The sequence below is a fragment of the Sparus aurata genome, chromosome 8 (genome assembly GCF_900880675.1).
Source record: "Sparus aurata chromosome 8, fSpaAur1.1, whole genome shotgun sequence".
Lineage (NCBI taxonomy): Eukaryota > Metazoa > Chordata > Actinopteri > Spariformes > Sparidae > Sparus > Sparus aurata.
The window spans coordinates 7,554,133-7,578,076 of NC_044194.1; the positions used below are offsets into that span (position 1 = coordinate 7,554,133).

The 23,944-nt window shown below is 41.1% G+C and overlaps 1 protein-coding gene across 8 annotated transcripts; it reads left to right on the top strand.

The window, feature by feature from the left end:
- Positions 1-118: 118 nt before the first annotated feature.
- ppfibp1b (PPFIA binding protein 1b) lies at positions 119-22,679 on the top strand. Of its 8 annotated transcripts, none has more exons than XM_030426319.1 (28): positions 119-298; positions 6,532-6,613; positions 7,685-7,890; positions 9,037-9,126; positions 9,239-9,352; positions 9,706-9,834; positions 11,238-11,330; positions 11,706-11,798; positions 12,479-12,596; positions 12,771-12,815; positions 15,193-15,254; positions 15,354-15,438; positions 15,823-15,956; positions 16,475-16,572; positions 17,357-17,417; positions 17,533-17,719; positions 18,131-18,163; positions 18,765-18,906; positions 19,016-19,147; positions 19,346-19,496; positions 19,609-19,720; positions 19,834-19,922; positions 20,202-20,324; positions 20,438-20,563; positions 20,653-20,841; positions 21,121-21,285; positions 21,489-21,554; positions 21,652-22,679. In XM_030426319.1, exons 2-28 carry the CDS (start codon positions 6,550-6,552, stop codon positions 21,733-21,735), a joined length of 2,991 nt encoding a protein of 996 aa, XP_030282179.1. In that variant the 5' UTR covers positions 119-298; positions 6,532-6,549; the 3' UTR covers positions 21,736-22,679. The 8 variants fall into 8 exon arrangements, with proteins under 8 accessions (XP_030282179.1, XP_030282180.1, XP_030282181.1 ...); XM_030426320.1 differs by having other exon boundaries at positions 17,360-17,417; XM_030426321.1 differs by lacking the exon at positions 18,131-18,163 and having other exon boundaries at positions 120-298.
- Positions 22,680-23,944: the final 1,265 nt, after the last annotated feature.

The following is a 23,944-nucleotide window of genomic DNA, read 5'->3' on the forward strand; positions in this document are numbered from 1 at the left end:
TGAGCGGGTTTTATCCAGCAAGAAACTCTCCTCTCACATTTTTCCCATGCTACAGTGAACGCGCCACGTCCCTGCTCCAGAGCCAATCCACGCAGTCGGGGGGCGGGGCTAAGTCTCCATGACGTCCCAAGTTTTCCAGCGGTCTTGTCACTTCGACATCATGGCGTAGCGATGTGAACGGCCGGGGGTTACACTGGTGGTCACGGAGAAGTTCAGAAACCAAGCACTGCGGACTTTTTGGAAATACTAAAGGGGAGAAACTAACGGAAATCCCGACTTTTCTTCGAGTGGAGTTCCGGTAAGTGACTAATCTTTTGTTTCGGCTGTGATTTATTATTTCCACTAACTTTGGTTCTGGAATTGCGACCGTTGGATCGAAAGAAAAGGCTGCGTTCACTTTTTTTTCCTCCTCAAAAGTTCCTGGGTTACTTTTTGGGACTTTTTGGCATCCTCGCAAATGAGTTAAATATCACTTTTATTTCACTTGTTGCACGTCAGAAAAAACGTCGAGAGCAAAGGGGCTCGTAAAGCTTCACTGGAGTTAAAGTTAGTTTTATGCGTCAAGCTAACGTTACTCTGATACTTTCGTCTGGGAGGAACGTTAGCTACTGTTTTACAACAAAGTACAAATCCTCACGAAGGCGGTGTACAGTTTTCTTGACGTGAGAGAGTCAGTCTAACGCTGGTTTATGACTGTGCCACAGCTCCAGACAGTGCCAGACACTGTGGTTAGTTACTCCCACTACCCGAGGCCAGCTCTTTTAACATCGTCTACACCTCATCTGGTGTGATGTCGCCCCGAGGTGCTGTTGCCTGGTGAGATTGACTTTGGTAGCGAATATGATGAATGGACCCAGACTGTAAACTTTACTAGAAAGGTTGTCCAGAGTTTACTCTCTGGGATTGTCTTTTTTTAAAAGCTAGGAGATTTGACCAGCTGTTGTAATGCCCTCCAGTCAACCTCTTAAGACTGTTTGCTTTGTCTCAAATGCTTTCCCAAACAACAGAGTAACTTCAAAACCATCTAAAGGTTACATACCCCTCAGTTTAGTAGATTTGGAGCTCATCTTACTCCCATCTCTGGAGAGTGGGATGCTGTATGAAGTTGAGTTGTGGTATTTGAGGTGTCTCTTTGTGGTTTATCTCAAAGAGTTTTCATTCAACATGTTCACTTGTTGGGAAAACCCCCAGGGATTCTCAATTACAAATTCTTCCAGTCTTGACTGCAGCAAGAAATGCAAGGAATTTATGTAGAAACAATGCTACAGAGATGTTGAAGTTGACATTTAAAACTGAATAATACAACTGTTTCAGTTTACATGGAGCGATGCTTTATAGTCTTGTGCAGAGCTGCACAGATTAATTGATTAGTTGTCAACTATATAATTATTCATCTTCAACTATTTCTTTCTGTGATTGATACATTTCTTTGCATAATTTGTTAAGAAACACAAGTCTTGAATGTTGATATTTTCTTGTTTCTCTTATGACATCTTTCGTTTCTTTAAGACATCGCCTCGCCAATTTTCTGACATTTTAATGACCAAGCACCTAGTCTATTAATCTTAAAATTGCAGCCCTAGTTTCTTTTATACACTGGTAAACAACATTTGTGTGTAAACCCTCTGCTGTTGTGATTTTCATAACCTTACCCTCTGCACCACGTGTGCGCTTTTCAGTGCTGCTTGGCTTTTTGCATAGATGTCAAAGATAAACAACTTCTAGGTCGAGTTCAGATACGGGCAGTGCAGGCGTGACTTAATGTGAAAAGAATGCGTGCTGCTGTCCAACAATTTTTTTTGAAGATTTTATCTCATTGAAGCTCTTTAATTCAAGACCTCAGTTTCCATCTTTTGTTCAACGTGTTTACACACTACATCACACATTGCACGGATGCCTTGCGAGCTGCTTACTTTTAGTTCCAGCAGCCAGACTAAATATAAAGAAAAGGCTCTTTCAGCTTTGCACCCGCATCTCGTCTTCATATAGGCCTCGTTGTTTGGAGGTGTAAAATTAGTCATGATGTATTCTGCCTGCTCACTCGGGGTGGAAATAGCTGCAGGTTATTCCAGAGCAGCGCCCTGCAGGCGGCTGGTGAATGCCCTGACTGTGTGTACACCCGGTGAATCAGCGGACACACAGCTTCATTTCATGCAAGCCTAAACCCGTACACGAAAACATTACATGTCCCCGTCACAAGATCACATCACTGTTTTGCTCATAGTACAACCACGTTAAGCATCTTGTACACAACATATGGTTGATGCCTGCTATGATGCCGAAAGAAAAGTAACCCTCGAGCAGTTGCAGTGTCCAACAGAGCATTCGCAGATTGAGGTATGACAGAATTGAGCTTTTCTCATGGAAACATTGTCTGAAGGTAAAGACTGAGTCCAGGCATGCATGACTCAGAACATGATAAATGCCATTATTTGGAGTGACTTTGATCTATCTGTTCATGTCCACAGGAAATGATAACGCTAAAAAAAACAACCTTCGCCTGGATTAAAAAAAGAGAAGCAGAATAGACAAGTAGTTTATGATTCATGCCAGGATTGCAAATTCCTTTCTCTCCGGGCCTTTTCACCACCAGTGCAACGCGTCTCAACACAAGCTGTTAAAGCCAGTTGCATGGCTGCTGTGAGGACTTTCCCCCCTCAGAGACATGTGGCCCTGGGGGCTTCTATTTTGTTTCCTATTTCCTGTGTGTGCAAGAGAAAGTGTAGTTAACTGGTCCTCCGGGACTGAGGAACTACAAGATTGTCTCTTGTCTTGCCCCACTTCAGCTCTCTGCAGTGTCCAGTGTTGATGGGTAGTGATGGTTCTTCCAGCCTGAAGGGACCAGAGCTGAATGTTTTGTGAAAAGCCATTATAGTGGTCCACTCTCCCCCTTGTATTCATTATTCTCTGCATGTCTCCATGGATTATATGGCTGTTTTCACCAAAGGGCAAGATTGCTATTTGAATGCTTTTCTTCCTCTCTTTTTTTTTTCTTCTGGTTTTGTTTTGAGGCTCTTTGGGTCTGAAAAAAATATGCAGGCAGGTGTTAGTGAAAAAATGCCATGTGTACTGTAGTGTTGCACTGTGCTTTTTTTCTGTCTTTGTCTTCTCATGCTTCTCAGTCAAAATACCCGCGACCATGAACAATAGCACTCTCTGTGCGTCTTATGGTCGGTGTAAGTGCTGCTTATAGAAGAGCAGACAGTGAGACTTTGTTTTTAGAGAGTGATGCTTGTGTGTTGGGATTTTTGAGACATCTCCTTTGATGGAAAACTTGCACATATTAATTAAGAGCCAATGTAGGTGCAGATATATCCTCCAATAATATCTTTTTAATTTAAGAAAAAAATGAAAGCAAATTGAGCTTAAACAATTAGTGGATTCTTCAAGCACTAATGCCAAACATTCTTTCACGCTAGCTGCACTAATGTGATGGTGTCCTGCTGTTCTTTGTCATATGTAATAGTTAACTGAATATTTTTGGGCTTTAGACAGTTGTTTGGACAGAGCGAGCAATGTCAATGTCTCTTTGGGCTCTTGGGAAATGAAATGAGCATGTCAATGTGACATTTGATGGATTAAGTCCCATAAAAGCCCTAAAACACTGATCCATAGCAAAGACAAAGGCTGCACAAATTTATTTATTAATTTAGTCAACTTGACATTGATCTTCAACTCTTTTGACAATCAATTATGCCGTTTGTAATTTTTTAAGAAACGCATCTGACCCCAGCTTTGAATATGTTTGGTCTGTGGACAAATAAAAACATTTGAGGAAGTCCTCTTCGTCTTTGGGAAAGACAGACCAATGTTTTTCACTGTTTCTGACATTTTATAAACCAAACATTAATATTAGCAGATTCATCGCCAAAAATAATGGTTAGTTGCTGTGCTAGTGACAACAACATTGTCAAAGTCACCCTGCCTGTTTGCTAGACAACTCTCTTGTGTTTACATATGACTAACATACCATTGAGGCATCCCAGGACTTGAGGACAGGGTGCACCTCTCTGTAATTAGGCATTCTCTGTGCTGACATCTCTCTGGACTCTTTGTGTCCGCTGAGTCCAGGATGAAGTGCCCAGACAGGCCCTTGACACTGGTTTAGCACTGATACACACATGGACAGCAGGTATCTGGGCAGCGTGTCTGGTCTTGGCCGGGTGTGTTTGAAGTATGTTTGCTGAAAGCCATGTGTTAACTTTACCCATGTTTGCCTTTCCGTCGAGAGAGAAGAGCTGACTCAGGGTTTCGAAGGGGATGCCCTGCAGGCCTTCTTTCCAGTTTGAGTCATCACAATCCAAATTCAGTCTGTTTAATCTGCTGCTAAGGACTGTGTTTCCTCTGCTATGAATTTATTGTAGAGGTGTAGTGAGTTGAATATACTCCTTCTTTTATGTTTTTAATTTTCCAATGGATCTACCGCGGCGTGGATGTATTTTGAGATGTTCCAGTAATGAAGGCCTCTCCCTGAGTCTGTTCTTTTTCTTTTAGCAGAATACTTTTGAAGTGCTTCAATCAATGCAGTAAGGGATGCAATTAATGATAATTTTCATTATCAATTAATCTGCTGAGTTTAGTTTCTTGATTAAAAAATTAATCTACTTTATTTTAGTTTAGTCTGTAAAATGTCAGAAGATTGTGAACACTTGTTACAATTTCCCAGAGCACAGCAATGTCTTTAAATGGCTTCCTTTGACAAACCAACAGTCCAAAATCCCAACGACTCTTCATTTAATATCACAACTGACAACTAAATAGCAGCAATTCCTTACATTTAAGACTGAAATGATTAATCAATTATCAAAATAGTTGGTAAGTAATTTTCTTTCAGTAACCTAATTCATGAATTGACCAATCATTTCAGCTCTAAATCATAAATGTGGACTAGATTGTCCCGTTGTCTTCTTGTATTACTGTCTAATGTTGCGTGTCTGTCTGATACTAGGCCATTGTTAGTTTTTCAGTGGGCGAGATATTTTGAGGTTCCCTTTGAAAACATATTTAAATACTGTCTTTTGAATTCTTTAAGAAATTTGAGTATTTCTTTCCCTAACAATTTAAAATGCCAGCATGTAGATTTGTCCTTTTTAGAAGTAGGCTGACTGTTGGATTCTGTTTTCTGCACTGCCTTCTTTTAAATGTCATGCTGTATGTCTCCCTCACCCATTTGTACAAGAAGTGGGACAGGCAGTAACTGAAGGCAGCCTGAGAGGAGCGTTTCATCCACATCCAGCATTTTACTGTTGGAAACCACTCAGCAGTTTACGATGGAGCTGACTGATGGCATGCTGGTTCCTCAGCCTACTGTGTGCTGTGATGATCCTTATGTTTAAGGGCTCGCTTATTTTACACATAATGGAAACATGTGACCAAAGGAATGCTGAAATAACAGTGTAAGGTCTGTGGGTGGTTTCTATAAAGTTTGAAAGCGGTGCTGGTGTGTCCCAGCGTCGGGCACTCCCAGGATGTGAGGCAGCCGATTAAATGGAAGAGATGCGTGCGTGTGTACATGTGCACGCGTATATGCAGATGAGTGGCTGTGCGTGCATGTTTAGGCATGCGTGAATGTACAGCAGAGCCTTTTGATTAAACATCCAGTGATAAAGGGTCTGTTGTGTTGCTTGGGCAGATGTCCAACGTCGGGACGCTAAAATGTGTCTTCACTCTGCTCCAAACAGAGACAGTCCAGTGTCCTACTGGCAGGACATTCATTTTGGCAATATTTTAGGTAAATGGCCTGATTGATATTCTGAAAATGCATTCACGAGTCTGACAAAATTAACACAACATCTCTGCAGCAATAGAGGGTTTCACGACTGGGCAGAGAACATCATTTTCTTTCAGTTGTTTTTGTTTCAGGCTCTTGTATCTGCCACTGACCCCTGGTCATCATGTTACAATATCGCTCAGCTTAACTGCTTCTGTAAAGTCAAGCTCATCTAACAAACATGCCATTTCACCAGGCACTGTCCTTTTTTAGGCATACGGGGTTGTTGAGGATGTACTGCCGTTCGGGCCTAATTCCTGGGTGGGAACCTTTTGTAATCACATGCTTAAAGCGACGTTCCTGCACTTTTTAGCCTCGAAAGCCGAACGCCACTGTAACTGGTTTGCTGGATTTGTCCTCTTCCAATACTGTTGACATTTACAACACAGAGCGGCTGCCACTATGATTTGTTATTCCTATGACTAAACTGTGGTTATCTCTGCATCATGCTGCTGAGTTAGTAGTCACAATAATAATGGATGTTTTCATTTTGAATTCCTCTGTTTGATGTCACGGTCACTTGTTTTCTTTTCATGTGTTACTGCTTGGTACACAAAGTCAGTGCATAAAGAGGATTTTTTGCGAAACATTACTGTACTTTTCAGTGTATTCTTTTCGTGCAACATCTGTTCTTTCATCCATTCTGCATTCTTATGGTTCTTTTTAATAAGATAAAAAAATACACACATTCAGTTTACAAAATACAGTTATGAAGTTATGAAGGTTTTTCTCTTCTTACATGGTGTCATTCCTCCTCCCAGGCTTATCAGTGACTCAAGATGATGTCCGATGCCAGCGACATGTTGGCAGCTGCTCTGGAGCAGATGGACGGCATTATAGCAGGTAAGTTCTCCTACAGAATTGTTAATCTGATGCACAGAGCTGATGTTATAGCGTGGAGCTTCATGTTTGTCAAGGGCGGTTTAAGCTATTATTCTCTTCTTATTTAGACTGTTCGGTCTGTAGCCGTGTTCACCAGCGTTGCAATTGTTACATTAATATAAATACCAACGTGCATTGTGCATCAAGAGACCATTTGAAATAATATCCACACAATGTGTTATTGAAAAGTGCTTTAGAAGGACTGGGTGTGGCTCAGGAGGATCAGATGTCAAAGCAGTGCGATAATTGTCCATCTCCAGTCCAAATAATATGACTGGAATTACTCACTTTAGTTCAGCTGATGGTTGCTGACTACTTTTTAGTGACCACAAAAGTACTAGTTATACATAAAAAAGCCAGCTAAAGTCTTGTCTAGAGGTTAGAGAGATCGGCCCAAAAAATAATGTCAGTTCTTTTTCATTGTGATCACTATCCACAGTCTGAACTATGATCTTATTTCTCAATTGTCCTCAGCATGACTTGAAATAGGCTCTGAATTATTCCATTCGAAACCATTTAAAACAAAATTGGGTTAAAGATGGTTAGTTCTTGGCTCAAACTCTACATCTGCCATGCTAAAGCTCACGTTGCATCGTTTCCAGTAAATCCCTCAAGGAAGAGCCATGTGAACTAATTAATCCAATCAGCGTAGCAATCTTGTTAGTAAAATCACTCCATTGGTTTGTGCATGTAGCGCGGATCAACTTGTCAGTAAGGTTGTGTATAGGAAGGAAACCAAAAGTAAGAGGACATTAAATAATGCGATCTCTACAGTTTGCTTAAACAGTAGATTGTGGAAGCCTTCAAGATCCATCACAAACTAAAACTGACAGATATCCAACACAAGTCTTGTCTCATATGGGGCACAGTGAGCTTTTACTCTGTATGATTTAATAATGAGAACCAGAGCCAAAAATGTTCATTTGTCCTCTCTTCTGTGCTATTATGACCAGTAGTCTAAACTTTCTTTCTTTGGATTTAAGCTCCTTTTTAATGTGTTTCTTCCTTCTCCATTGTGCTTCTTCCCCTCAGGCTCCAAGGCTCTGGACTACTCCAATGGGATGTTTGACTGCCAGTCGCCCACCTCTCCTTTCATGGGCAGCCTGAGGGCACTTCACCTTTTGGAAGACCTGAGGAATGTCCTGGAGGTAATGGACACAGAAGAAAGGGAAAGTCTACGCTGCCAGATCCCCGACTCCACAGCTGACAGTCTGGTCGAGTGGCTCCATGGTCACCTGGTAAGATACATACATACTGCAGTAGACTTTAACATGTCTTTATTGGAGATATTGAACAGATGACGTAAATAGGTAAAGTAGCACAGGTGTGGTGCTTTCATCTATAATTGAGAGCAAGAATGTGTTTTTCTATTTTAATCTTTAGTTTAATAGCTGGAATTGAAGATCTTAATAGACTTGATCCAAGAAAAGTCTAGCTGTAGGTCAGATGAGTTTCACTGGTAATGTCACGTAACTGGTTTATCTAAACATTTGGTACAAGATGTACAATATAGATACAATATATTGACATTTTCTGTCCATTTTACGCTTGATAAATTAGTGAAGGGAAAGAACCCTTATCAACAGAACAGTAATCGGTTAAGTTGTATAACCATACAGGGGTTTTGTCTGCCATGCTTGGACAGAATGTGCTCTAAACAGGCTGAAGCACATCTGGTTTGCCTCTGATTGTGCTCACTCTGTGTCGCATTAGAACTCTGCAAATGCAGAGTGGGTTAAAAGTCCTGTGTGCAAGTACATGGCAGACTTGTTTGCTAAGCGAAAACACAACTGTCCTCCTCTGCTGAGTTCTCAGAGAATGCAAGATGAAATGCTGCTGTTGTGAATGTCACAGCCAGTGTGCTGCAAGAAACATGCTGACTTCTTGGGAACCAGAGTTGTGTTTAGGAGACTGATGGGCTGTAGGCCTGATAAATGCCAGAGCTTTTGTGTAATGCTGTAACTCACTCTGTGTACTGCAGTCTGAGTCTGAGCCTCCGTCTCAGCCATGTAAGGTTTTGTTTGTGCAGTGTAGCCAGTCACACTGTAACATGAAGCATTTCATCAGAGAACATTTTCAGGTATGGAAGATTGTTTTCTATGACAGTGTCTGTCTGCTTGACAATCCCAATAAATGCAAAATGATTGAAGTAACATTAACAGATTGAAAACTTATATAAAACGGTTGTTGGTTTTACTTTGGGGACATAATGTGCCATTGAAAAATAAGTTGCAGTATATGTTATTTCAAAATGTCTAAAATCACAGTGATATATCGTGGGTCCTCTGGTGATTCCCGCCCCTGTTATCTGTACCACCTAATTGTGTCATAGATCAGTTTGTCTCATGGTTTGTTGTCTGATCCATATTCTTTCTTCCCTGCAGTCTAATGGGCACATCTCTCTGAGTGGGGGAGACCACTACCAGGAGAGGCTTTCCCGACTAGAGAGTGACAAGGAGTCTCTGGTTCTTCAGGTACCAATCCAGGAATGATTAGATGATTAGAGAAGTATTTCCACAAAGACTAAACTGGCTAATACACATGTATGTTAGAATTGTAAAGAAGTAACGTTTTGGTGTCATGCAGGTGAGTGTGCTGACTGACCAGGTGGAGGCTCAGGGAGAGAAGATTCGAGACCTGGACCTGTGTTTGGACGAGCACAGGGATAAACTCAACGCCACTGAGGAGATGCTGCAACAGGTGTGTGTTTGTATGTGATGTAAAAATAAAGCTGAGGACAAACTGTTTGTACGCAGGATCAAGATTTACCCAACAGCGAAAGCCTGGTTCACATGTGTGAAAGAGACGCTGACTTGCAACGGGAAGCTATGACTTCATGTCCTTTTGACAGCAAACATCTGTTGTGTTTGTTCCTTGTGCTTGTTGTCAGCTATTGAGATTTGTCTCTCTGGAGCACAAAGCTCTCAACCTTTGCATGTTTGGAAATCATCATCATTATGCACCACCCATACTGGAGATGTTGTTTGCACTGCCAATACTGACTACATAGCAACCACAGTGTTTTTACAACCAGTCTTCATTTATCATTGCAGGAGCTTCTCTGCAGAACTGCGCTGGAGACGCAGAAGCTCGAACTGATGTCTGAAGTGTCCAACCTAAAGCTGAAGCTGAACGCCATGGACAAGGACGGACTGGACTTTGACAGATTTAGGGACAGTGAGGTATGTGAGCCAATTCACAGGACAGAAATTCTCTTTGTTTCTGCCTATGTCCTTTCTCTCTCACCTCACACACGTGCCCACACACCAAACAGACACTCATTCATGTTGTCTGACACCTGTGTGGGAGAGGGACTTGTTTTATTGTCAGTCTCACAGCAGCTGTGTGTTGAGGAAGGAAAAAAAGTCAAATAGAGTTCAAGCTCTTCGAGGAATCGACACTGAACTATCCATGGGAAATGTGCCTGCTGTGTTGTTTTGAATATAAATAAAAAACCTCACTGAACAAAGTTGTTTTTTACCTCTTTTTTATTTTCTACCCTCTGGTCGGATTACAAAATTCAGATGTCAGTCATTTGTTTACTCGAGATGAGGGAGATTTCTGCTCCCGGATGAACCATGCAGACTACTTGGAAAGCTTTCAAACACGTCATGTTATTGTTGCAGCAGCGCGGCCGTCTCTTCCACCCCACTGGAACAAAAAAGCTGCTGTCCATCTTCCGCCTCACTGCACATAAATCACTTTTCCTCTACGGGCAGCTTCCTCTCGTTTTCTCACTGCTGCTGCTTTGATGCTTCTACTTTCCAAGGAATTCAGTCCCCTCAAACGATTCTAGTGTTTTTATACTGGATTGTACCGGTTAGGCTGAGTTAGATCAGATTTGAGTGGTTAATGGAGTTTAAACCTTAGGCTAGATGTGTGCAATTCTTTTTAAAGGGGCAATTCACCTCAAAGTCAAACACATATTTATCCTCTTGCATGTAGTGCTATTGATCTATGTAGATTGTTTTTGATGTGAGTTGCCATGTTTTGGAGATGTAACCAGAAGAGATGTTTGCCTTCTCTAAATTCTAATAGAACTAGATAGTACTTGGCTTGTGGTGCTAAAAACACCTGAAATGCATTTGAAAAGCTCAACAGTAATTTCACTTTCCAGAAATCATAACCAACCTGCTTGTTGTGAGCAGTTTCATATAGGAACTATTTTATTTCCATACCACAGCATAGAAGGAGGCGTGCATGTAGCCATGGACAAAAAGGTAGCTAACTAAGCTAGCTAAAAGTACAGGTCAACTAACGAGGATGCCATTAATGTTTACATCCTCCGCTGTCACAAGTGTCTGTTCCCTGAGTGCATGAACGCCTCCCTGTGTGTGCTGATATGGTTGGTGTATTGATAAATCCGGGTCTTGATTTCTGGAAAGTGATATTATTGTTTAGGTGTTCAAATGTATTTTTGCAGTTTGATTTGAACTTCTAACTGTAAAAGTTGAGTAGGAGAGGTGCACAAATTAAATTACTTAAAAAAAAGAAAAGAAATGAAGTATTATTGTACGGCCAATGTTTTAAGAGTTTGCTTGTTCTTTGACTACCGTTCTGTGACATGCATGTTCTATTCTTTTAGGATCTGATTCTTGAAATGAATGAACTGCGGTACAGACTGACCGATCTTGAGGGTGAAAAACTACAGTACGAAAAGAAACTTAAATCCACAAAGGTGAGTTGTCACAGGGAAGTTGTCACACTCTTTTATGACTTAACGTTTTACTCTCTTCTGGCTGGTTAAATATCTTCCAGGGCTGACTCCTCCAGTTAAACATTCATTTAAACCCATTTTGCTGTTGACATAGTTAAAAACTGTTTATGTGGATTCACGACTGAAACAGTTCACAAGAACATGCCACATTCTTTCAGGTTAAAATATCCTCCTGCTTCTATAAACCGCTCACAAATAATTCAGTAACTCCTCTCTGGATTGATGTAAATATCTTTTTGTTTTGAATTTTGGGTATTCCACCTCTTTGACCTCGTTATCTTTCACCTCTTGCATCTCTATTTTTCTCTCTTCCTTGGTTTGTCTCTCTACTGCTAGTCGCTAATGGCCAAGCTTTCTAGCCTGAAAATCAAAATGGGCCAGATGCAGTATGAGAAACAGAGGAAGGAGCACAAACTCCAGGCTATGAAGGTTGGCTTTTCTCAGGATGACTGCTTTGCTTGCTGTATGATTATGGTTTTTGACCTCTCCCTTTGGCTCCTCTTCTGTTTTTATTTTTGAGGGAAAAAAACATTAAATCTGTTCTGCAGCAGTTTCCAAGTTTGTTTTGGTTACTATTTTAAGTAAAATGATGTCACTTTGCACACAATGAAATCACTCTATGTACTGAAATATGCAGTACAGCAAAATACAAAAAAGTCAAGTGTAGTCACTTCCTTAAGTCTGCACCAGTGTCTCAAACCACAGGTATGCTTTAATTTTGGGTTTTTGTCAAGAGTTTGCAAGTTGTGTTTTCCTGTGTCTTTCTTTATCCCTCCTTACACTTGTCCCACTGATTTCCTTTTTCTGATCTCTATTAAAACCGACATTTTATGTGTCTGTCACCATGTTTGATTCCTTTGCTGTTCACTAAAACACTTTTTTTTGTATAATGCCTTCTGTATTTGATTTTACCTCAATCCTCCCAGATGTGAGTGCTGACAGCTCACCTCTCACATGAGCAGGTGTGGCCAGCGTGCCTGTACGCCACGTCAGCATCTGTGAACCTTTTGTGTTGTGGTTTGTTTGTAGTGTGGAGTTGGGTTGGGGGGGTTGGGTGGGATAGCGTCTGTGTGGAGGAAATCTCCTCACTGTTGTTCTCTGTTGGACAGGAGGAGCTAGCCATACTGAGGAGGCAGCTGGAGGGCAAAGACGGAGAGATGAGGAGGCTACAGGATGAGACAGGCTTCAAAGGCGTCACCTCGAGCAGTGCAGATCCCACAGAGAGAGGTGGGAAAACCAGTCTAAAACCAACCCTCGCTGAAGATGAACATGCATGATATTTAAATTCATGTTCACACGTGTTTATCTGTCTATAAGTCGGAAAGCACTAGGATAATTCTATAAGAAGTCAGAATCTGTAACCAACCAGTTTCTGTTTCATAACTCTTTGTCCCGTTTTAGTCTCTCATCAAGATGAAACTCTTAGAAAGAGGCTGAAAGAAAAACGTAAGGGGGGTTTTTATGCCTGTGTTTGTTATTGCACCTTATTGCTGCACCCATCGCAACCCCTGTTTGCATGAACGAGCATGAGCCACCTGAACTCTGCTTGTCCATTATAACCCACTGGAGTGCTAAAACCTGACCACAGAGCACCACATCATCAACCTGTTCAACGGTTGTCAACCCTTTAAGGGCTTGAAAGTGAACAAAACCAAGGTCATTCCAGGGTTCCTACGCAGTATGGGAAAGCATTGGATTGGATTTTAATCATTTCCAGGTGAGGATAAGTATGGACGAAAGAGAAGAAGAAAAATGTGTTTCCAGACTTTTGCCTCTATTGTGTGTCCTTAAAAATGAAATTCAGAATTTAAACATAATCTATTTTGTATAATCTTGAATCTAAAAATAATTTGACCACACAAGTAGTGTTTTTAATGCCAATTGGAGCCGGCAGCCAGCGCAGTCGAGGCATTTACCACTGCGTGAGCGATCACGGGCCAGAGCGAGACTGATGTTGACAGCATCACAAGATGTTTGGCGTGCAGCTGGACACCCAAACCCTAGACAGAGCTGCTCCTACGCCTGTGTGTCGCAGCCTGTCCTAAGAACAAAAGAACTTTACCAATCTGAGCAATCCGAGACCGAGACCATATTAGTTTAGGAAAATATCTTTGAATTGCATAAATACGTAGGGTTGCAAATAAGCAAGCGCAAAGCTTGTCTATACATTTATAAGTTATACATTGATGTGGTAATCAGAAAAGAAAAACAGACTAAAATTCCTGCTCAAGGAAACCGTAGCTTTACAGCTGTGTTGATCATTATCAATGGTTTGGTGTTAATTGATTTATATTAGCTTCAGTATTTCGCTACAGTCTTCTGACAATGTATTGCATACATAGTCACAACATAACATACGTATTAACAGATGTATTTTATGACCATTTATTTACATAAATAACATCTAGGTTTTTGTATTAAGATATCAAATAGAAATCTGGAACAGTGAAATCTTGAAAGAAAAAATGTGTAGGAACCCTGTCACCCAAAAGCTTTGCATCTATGTCTTTTAATGTCCAACCTGGAACAGCAGCGAGGAATGTCTGCTTTGTGTTTTCAGTAGGAATGAGGAATGAATTGTGTTGTTTGTCTTAACCATTCAGGCTGCTCACTCATCCTCCTGCCTCATGTCCTCCAACAATAATCACCTCCTGTTCCCCTCAGTGTCTCTCCTCAAACTCCTCTAAACCTTCCACTGCTCCCATCATCAACCAGTGTGTTCCCCGCTAACATGTGATGTTGTGTTCATGTTCAGTGTCATGTGACAGTGTTTTGAATTGTGCCTACGCCTATCAGTGATACTTCACCTATGTAGAACAATTTCATTTTTCATTCAGGCTCAGACTCCCTCAACATGATTCTGCAGAGACGGTGCTCAGGAGTTTACATCACTAGAATTGTACATGAGGCTTTAAACAAAACTTGTTTTTATGTTTTAAAGCACTTAACAGTATGTTTACGTTTCTTATTAGAGATTACACATGTTTAAACAACAAAATCCCAGTCAGACGCACAGTGAAAACAAAGACATCGTTTGATGATGTCGAGAAATAGCGTGGGATCATCAGAGATGTCGTTTTGGTTTAAAAACCACTGTTGTGGTTGAAATCTATCTGATGTGACTCAGGCAGAACAACAAAGACATGTATTCAAGTTTTATTTAATTACATTTGCTGACTTCCTTCCTCACTCTCTGACATTATGAGCAACATGCAACCAAATGAATCCAACCTTTACTTAAATTACACAATTCTCTGGGTTTGAACATTTTAAGACATTTTGAGACAGAAATGTTACAAATTCTATCTTTCATGCATTCGATAGTATCCACAGTAACAAAGCTATAAAAACACAGACCTTCCATCAGATGTTCTACCCAAGGTTGCGCAGATATTAATATTATTACATTTGTTTGCTGACATTCTCACTATCCGCACTACATGTGGATTTTTCATAGGAAAAACAAAATGACTGAATTGATGTACGTTTATTTTAAACTTCTTGGAGATAAAATCACAAGGACTGGTAATGTTGACGGTTGCCTGCTCACAGAACCTTGAAGCTGTGTGTGTCCTGAAAAGTGAAAATGTTCTGCCAAAGTGAAACACCTGCGCACACAAGGACATTAGGTCTCTGTTTGAAGGACGCTTACAAAACAAAGACTGTGGCTGTGATGTTACTGTAATGACAGTGAGTAACATTGCAGCCTGTGTGGTCTGAATGAAGTAAATCCTCCAGTTGCTCCTTGTGTGTTCAGGCTTACTATCCATCCCAAACGTGAACACTACAGTTCTTTGTCTAATCACTTTTCTTTGCTCACTAGATGTGGAAGTGCAGAGAATGAAAAAGGCAGTTGAATCATTGATGGCAGCCAATGAGGAGAAGGTACATTTGACAAGTTTGTGATTTGAACTGCAATAATTAATTCAGCTCTCCTTCTGCAAATTTGCCTCACTGTGATTTAATTTGTCTTTTCCTCTGCAGGATCGTAAGATTGAGGAACTCAAGCAGTCGCTGCTGCGGTACAAGAAAGTTCAAGACATGGTGATGTCAGTGCAAGGAAAAAAAGGTTAGATTGTGTGTAGATGAATAATAACTATGCATATTTTATATTATTGGTCATTTTTCAGGTGTTAAGTAGGCGGCCATTGGCTTTAATTTGAAGCTTTATGAAGCTATAACTAGAGTTGATCTCCACAAGGAATAATTAGCTTTATTTTTCTCTTATTGTTGCATTAAAGGATGTTTGAAGTTACATTATGCTGGTGCAACTCTATTGCTTTCTGCAGCAAATTCCATTGGACCTGTGTCATAAGTTGTGTCTAGAGGGGAAACATGTCTTGTCAGATACATTTGTTCCTCAGAGCTTTGAGATGGGCTGATCGATGCCAAATAAAACGGCTTATATTTTACATGTCAAATTCAATTGCATCTTATTCATTGTGTATTTCAGAGAAAACCAAAGATAACGAGCATGTCGAGATTCACAGTGATGGTTCCATCACATTCTCGCCCGTCATGTCTGTGGAGCTGCAAAATCATGAAATGACAGATGTTGAACAACTGATAAGAAAAAGCCCAGACGAGGTTTGTCTACTAACTGTATACAGCGTTAAAAAGACAATATAGTAGATGGGATGTACTAAAACAATGTCCCAAGCACGTTCAGTGTTTTCATTGTGGATCATGAATAAGATGTTTACTAAGCCTTTATAGTAAACGTACATGTAATTTTTTTGTGTGTGTCATTGTACTAATTTATTGCTAATGAGTAGCAGACAAAAGATTCTGTTGTCCTGTAGCTTTTACCTTTTCCCCCTCGAGCAGCTTCAAATCTTATTAAACTCTAAAATGCTCAGTAAAACACTAATGGCTCACATAAATTTCACACTGGTGAAATGAGTGTTGAAGGGCTCGACATCCAATTAATTGAATAACATCTCCCGTCAGTTCTCTAGGCCTGTGTGCAAAATTAGTCTGCTGCTTTTTCATGGCCCCGGGAGAATATGCAAGTTAATGGTTTGGGACAGTGCTCGCTTGGATTTTAGAACTGTGTATTTTCTGTCTCGTCTTATGTCTTCTCATTCTGATATATCTGTGTGTAGTTGGAGAGCCTCAATGGACTGATGGAAGAACCTTCACCCACACCGAGCCCTTCAGATCCAGAACGACTGACGGAGACTGCACCGACAGACGTAGACAGGTGGAATATTCACATGCATTGATTCAGCCGGAGTTTGGCTAATCTAAATATTTTTTTTAAGGAGATACAATTTTTTACTTAAGTTATCATTTCTTTGCCACTCGTCATATCCTTGAATGAATAAAATGTTGCAGGTTTTACTGATGATATTATGTAGCTGTAAAAAACATCTGAGCTGATGATAAAAGTATGTAAAGAGCAAGCCATCGCCATCATTTTCTTCTCTGTTGAAAGTTGCACATGTTCAGTACTGATATCTTTCACAAATCAACATTTTGTCATGAGACTCAGTTCTCAAATTACTTGTAGGCAAGTGCTGTACTGAAAATGTCTCTTATCAACACTGAATCATGAAACTGTAAATGAAAACTTTAAAATGGGATGCTGAAAATACCAATATTTATATTATTTATAGCTGTGATGTATTTTTTAAAATACAGTAACATACTTATTAGGAAAGATTGTAACATATACATTAAGATAATGCTGCTCTCTCAATAGTCAGTTTGTCTGTGTACCATATGAATTCACCTTTGTTTACAGAGTGCCGCTGAGAGCAGAGTAGTAATTCACTCTGTATGACTGCAGCAAATGGACAAAACAGGTGTCAGCCTGCTTACGCAAACAGAGTGTGAGGAAGCCTTCTTTAAGTTACACTCGAGAGGTCATGGTAGTTCACATCCTGTTACTCTCTGCGCTCCTTCTCATGACCGTGTGACATGAGCTCTAGTCCAGTGCACTGTCATGAGTGAAGTGTGTGAAACGTTTTTTTTTGTTATTTCAGCAGCCAAGATGCCACAAAGACTGGCAGCCAGGACCAGCTGGATAGGAGCAATAATGAAAAGGTAAAGGTAACACAGTTTGAATGGTCTTTGTGTTTTTGTGTCTCTCTCTCTTCTTCATACTGTTAAAGATAAAGATAAAATATTTCTTAAGGCATATTGTGTTTTGTTCTCTCAGAATACAAGTGAAGAGATCATTAAGATCAGTGAAAAGCCCCCCATCAGTCCCACAGCCACCTTGCCTGCCAACCTGCCTGCCACCACGGAAGATGAAAGCTTTGGCTCGAGAAAGGCTCGTTCATCTTTTGGAAAGGGCTTCTTCAAGATTCGAGGGGGCAAGAAGACAAACAGCACACCTAACCTGGGTAAGAGCAAACCACCTGATTCAGCAGCTGCGAAAGGTGACTGTCTGTATTTGATGCCATTTAGATGTTAACACATCTGTGGAATTGACTGGCTGTTGACTGGAGAGTGACATTTTTTTTCCCTGGAGGTTTTTTTTCCACCATGATCCACTTTCTATTTTCCCAAGCCACACCCATGGAATATAGTACATGGACCAAGACCATAATTTGCAGCCCACACAAACTGTGGTCCCCAGTTAATTATGGAAGTCCGTTTCTGTGCCCTTCGTCCTGTGTTATGTGCGTTTTCGTCTGTGTTTGTTCCACCTCTCTGATCCTGTTGTTATTTCATTCATAATTTCTGCCCTTTGTCTTGTTCTTTTTTCTGTTGGACCCTTTCCCATGTTGCGTGTGCTTTGTGAACACATGAAGACCGCAGCCGGAGTGCAAGTGCGCCTATGCTAGGTACAGTATTGACCACAGGTCATTGTAGGGTTGCAGTAGTTCTCCGAAGCCAACAAAGGAAACTACTGAATACCTCTTATGTGCCTTTTCTAAACTCCTCCATTCAGCTCACATCTTTTTTTATCACAGTAGCTGCAGCGCTTCAGCAGCCCCACCCTTGTCACTACCCACTATACGTCCAACATACAACCAGTCTGTTGTGTATGTTGATTTGCCTGCGTGCTTGCATGTATTTGTTTACACTCTCAAACCCTTCACCGAAACAAAATCTGTGTCGAGATCCAGACTATCAGCTCAAATGATTTATTTGGATCTTGAAGGCATCCCACTTAATAGCTAAAACAAAACAACTAATGAACGTTCTGTTTTATCTGATACAACAAGACTATTTTATTCAAGTCTTAGTCAGATATCAGCAGTGTCTGATGCATGCACAGTAGAGAGGAAACCGCTTTTAACACAAACCACCATGACCTCCCAGTCTGTCTAGGCGATGTCATGTGTCTGTCTTTTTTTCTGGCTCCCTCCACCAGCCCTGAGCATGTCTGCCACACTGCTGCTCAAGATGTTGATGATTTTCTGTGGGCATCTGTTTGTTTAGCTGAAACGGAACGACAAGGTACCGATCATCTGGATTTGGCCGGGATGCCACAGAGGTCGACTAACAGCGACAGCACCCACACACTCCCGACAACCCCAGAGGGCAAGAAGAAATCCAAAGGAATAAAGAAACTGTTTGGGAAGTAAGTAAAATAATTACATGAGGATCTTCAGCTTTGATTTAAAGAAACACATGAATATAAAAGTTCAGATTCAGGTTTTTTTTTTTTTAAATAATGTAATTTTTTTAAGGTTAAAAAGAAGTCAATCTACCACATTTAACCTGGACGACAACCTGCCAGAGGGTGAGTTCAAGAGAGGCGGGGTGCGAGCCACAGCGGGACCCAGACTGGGTTGGTCTCGTGACCTCCAGAGAGTCAACAAGTAAGTCTGTGCATTCAGCCTGAATAATGAGACTCAGAATGTGGTTTCTGTGTTTGGAATCTCTGGAGCACAATGAAATTCAGAGATCATGTGAGTGTTTTTACAGAGCAGTCTTTGTGAGGATGATGGGGAAATCACAAATGTACGTACTATACTTTTACAAGTTTTGACTTTTCTGTTCCCCTTTCTTTTCATCAGTGAAGTTGACGCTCCCTTTGCACGCTGGTCAAAGGATCAGGTGTGTGACTGGCTGCAGGATCAGGGGCTCGGCCTTTATGTGAATATGGCTCGTGTGTGGATCTCCTCGGGTCAGACGCTTCTACAGGCCTCCCAACAGGACCTGGAGAGGGTGAGATGAAGCAGAAGAATTAGATTAGTTTAGCCAAGCTGTCAGACGAGCAAAGTATGCTTGTTGTAGATGTTGTGGATAAATCCTTCCATGTCTTCTTGTGGTTGTTTAGGAGCTGGGAATCAAACACCCGCTGCATAGAAAGAAGCTGCAGCTGGCTCTGCAGGCCCTCGGCTCAGAGGAGGAGGACAATAAGGGAAAGCTCGACTTTAACTGGGTGACGAGTGAGTATGGTCTGCCGGTCCAAGACATTCAGTCACCAATGCTCTATATTTTGAATCCTGCTTCATTGTAAACATCCTTCTTATGACACTGTATTTTATTCTTCTCCTCACAGGATGGCTGGATGACATCGGCCTGCCTCAGTATAAGACCCAGTTTGATGAGGGGAGGGTGGATGGTCGCATGCTGCACTACATGACAGTGGTAAGTGTTGGCAAGACATGTGACCTCCCTTTAGAGCCCCCGCAGATAAGGAGCTCTGACAAGTCTGGTGCCATCTCGCATTAGGACTGTGGCTTAAAGAGTCCTGATCTCACCCACCATAATTGGGACAGAGTTGAATAATTGCCCCAGCGTCTGTCTCTGCTCAAACTGTGATATCCTGACAGAGACTTCTTTGTCAGGGAATGTTCATGAAAGTCTTCTTTGCATTTATTGTTTGGGTATCACACTAAGCCGCTGATGTCTGACTCTGTCCCCCAGGATGACCTGCTTTCTCTAAAAGTTGGGAGCGTCCTGCATCATCTCAGTATCAAGAGAGCCATCCAAGTGCTTCGACTCAACAACTATGAGCCCAACTGTCTGCGTCGTAGGCCGTCTGACGAGGTGCATCCACCTGAGAAATGATTAGACGGAGCTCAGCAGCCTGTTCTACTCTTTCACATTCTCATTTTATGATGCTTTGGCTGTATGTTAACATTCCCATCCTCTTCCCTTAGAACAATATTTCTCCAGCAGAGATTTCCCAGTGGACCAACCATAGGGTGATGGAGTGGCTGCGGTCTGCGGACCTCGCTGAATACGCTCCCAACCTGAGAGGCAGCGGTGTGCACGGAGGCCTGATGGTGAGACCGTCCGGTGTTCAGTCTCCCATGGGAAAACAGAGATTCTTTCCTCAAAGTATCCAATCCTCAAACGTCCTTTCTGTCTTCAGGTTCTAGAGCCGCGGTTCAACGTAGAGACCATGGCTTTGCTGCTGAATATCCCCCCCAACAAGACGCTGCTGCGTCGCCACCTCGCCACACATTTCAATCTGCTCATTGGCTCAGAGGCTCAGCAGCTCAAACAGGAGTGTCTTGAAAATCCAGACTACACTCTGCTTACTGCCACCACGAAGGTCAAGGTAACACATGAGTTCTTGAATATAGTAGTACTTCTGCTTACATGGATTCCCGAGTAACGAATATTTAAGAAATGTTTTGAATTTTTGGATTTTGCAAACTAACATAAGTTAGCCAAGTGTGAAGTACAGTAACCAGAGTAACCATGTCAATGCACAAAATCAATATTTTATCAGACACAGAATAACAAATCTTAAATTGATCATATATTTCTCCCATTAAAGTAAAAAAACAAAAACAAAGATATGTTAACTGTATTTCTCTCTCCTCGTGTGCACCAGCCGAGGAAACTGTCATTTGGAAACTTTGGCAGCCTGAGGAAGAAAAAGCAGGATGAGAATGAGGAGTACGTGTGTCCGATGGACGTGGAGATGCCAAAGGGACGAAGCTTTCAGAAAGGCTTCGAGCTCCAGATCTATGAGGACGACCTCGACAGGCTCGAACAGGTGAGCTAGTTTCTCAAATGGTCTATTTAATGATCATTTTGTCATCAATCACTATTTTATATATAACTGCATTTACCGTACATCTGAAGTCAAAGATGTTATGTGCATCATTAGGAAAAACTCTTCCTATTTTTATTAGGGCTGGTCTTTTTGTACTGTGTGTAAATCATCACAAGTGTTGAAATCTGCTTGTTGTTTGATAGATGGAGGACTCAGAGGGAACTGTGAGACAGATCGGAGCTTTTTCTGAGGGCATTCAAAACCTGACGGTAAGACTTAGTCATCCAGAATACATTACACTCTTGCGCTTGACATTCCAGCTCTTGGTAGTTAAGTTAATATTATTTTTCGTCTACACTGTACCAGAGCATGCTGAAAGATGATGAATTCTTCAAAGAGATTTCAAATTCACCGAACCCCAGCGTAACAGACGAGGACTCCAACGCATGAGACTGACAGCACCACAAGACCTGGTCCTGCTGTGAATGAAACTCTGTGCCAACCCCCCTCTCCACTCGCACACAGACCTGTCTCAACAAACCCCAAGAATGCTCCCACATTTCTTCTTAGTGTTACGTTTTAAAGATGAGCCGAAAGTATTAGTGTCCTCCTTCTTTCAGTGTCAAACGACGGTGTTGAGGAAGCTCGCAGTCCGGTATCCACTTCTGCTCCTGAACTTTGTTACTGTCGTCTGATGACAGAGGGAACATTGAGGGCAACACCACTGCTCGCCTGCCAGCTGGCTTCTGGAGATATTTTGTACTCGGTCGTGTACTCACAGCAGAAAAACAAAGACAAATAAAATATGCCATATAGATTTTAATATATGTCTTTTAAGTTGCTTTCTGACTGTAGAAATGTTGAAAAATAGAGATGGACTTCATTCAGAAGTTGAGGCGATTCCCCTCCCCCCCTTTTTTAGAATTTAGTGTAAAGTAGTAACTCTGGAACAGCTGCTATGTTTTCGACAGAACTAAGCCCTGCTAATGAAATAGAAATTGTTTTTTATTTTATCCTACGCTGAATATTTTACAGGTTTTTCACTCAACAGTAATATTCTATATGCGTTTGCCTCAGTACATATCATACAGTACAAAGCCTAATGAATATCATGCATGGTATAGAAATCCAACACGTTGATATATAACAGCTTGTTGTTTATTTTATTTTTATTTTTTACTATAAATCGACTTTTAATGGAACCATGTTGGCTGACAGAGTTATTTTTATGAAGAAAGTGTTTGTGGCATATTGAGATTTGTGAGATAATGTCAGATTTTTTTTCAAAATGATAATGTTGTAATACAACCCTTGAACATACCTGAGAAAATAGACTGTGTTGTTTTTTTTAAACGTTTATCCATTTCTAAGATCAATAAAGTAATTTAAATCAGTTTGGATATTTCCCTCACACAAGTCTTGTGAACTGAGGACCGAAGACATGATGGTAAAATTGCTGATTTCACTGCTGAATGATGAAAGTAAACTACGAGTCCTGAAGAAAATGGCTGTTAAAGAGTGCTTTAGTGCTTTATCGACGAGTAATAGGATTTTAAAGTCTATCTCTGACACACAGTGCAGTGACTTATTAAACCAGAACTGGGACAAACACACCGAATACATTTTGCACAGACTACAATGAGGCTGCATAATGAGCATATAAACTACTTTAGCTGCGCAAAATGACCCTTTTATCTGTCTGCTTCATGATGTTACAGGCAGCATTCCAGGTATATTTCATATCTTCAAAACTTCTCACTGAGCTGCTGTTGGCTTCATTAATGTGATAAGAGATGGAGAGAGGCTAACCTGCTCAGACATTATTAAACAACACGTAGTCCCAAATAACTTTTTTTAACAAATTAACTTTTTTTTACATATTATATAAATTAAACAAGTGACATAAATGAATGAATAATTCAAGACAAGATGATTCTGATTTCATGATCAATATACCTGCCTACAACTGCTGTCACTATCTCAATAAGTCAAAAGGCAAGAGGTTGTGAATCTGAACGAATTTATGTATTGCCCTTCTCCAGCTGGCCTTTCCAAAAATACACCAGAATACCGGATTTCACATCTACCAAATTCAGAATTTACTGGGGGAGGACCCCCAGACTCCCCTTCCCCCATTTGCACCCACTTTTGTACAAATAAGGTAGGTGGGGTCCTTGTGCATCTGTTCCCAGGGGACATTAGTTCACGATCACTGTATTAATACAATTTATAATGTAACAATATAGTGTGAAATTTGTGTCAATTGTCAAGCACAGGTGGCTCTGTGGTGGTGGAAGGGGGGGCCCCAAATCAAATTCTGCTAAGGGGCCCCCAAAAGGCTTGCATTCAGGTGTGATCTCAGACAATGGGAGATGGGAGTTGTCAAACCTGGGGGGACTGTGTCAAGCAAGCGCCACCTACTGGACTTTAGGGTAGATGCACTTTCATTTGTTAGTTCAATTTAGGCCGCTGGCTGCATAATGATCATATAAACTACTGTAGCTGCTCAAAATGACCTTTTATCTGTCTGCTTGGTGATATCACAGGCAGCACTTCAGGTATATTACATATCAGCTGTTGGTAAAACGTTATAAACCTCTCACAGCTGCTGTTAGCTTCATTCATGTGATAAGAGATGGAGAGAGGCTAACTTACTCAG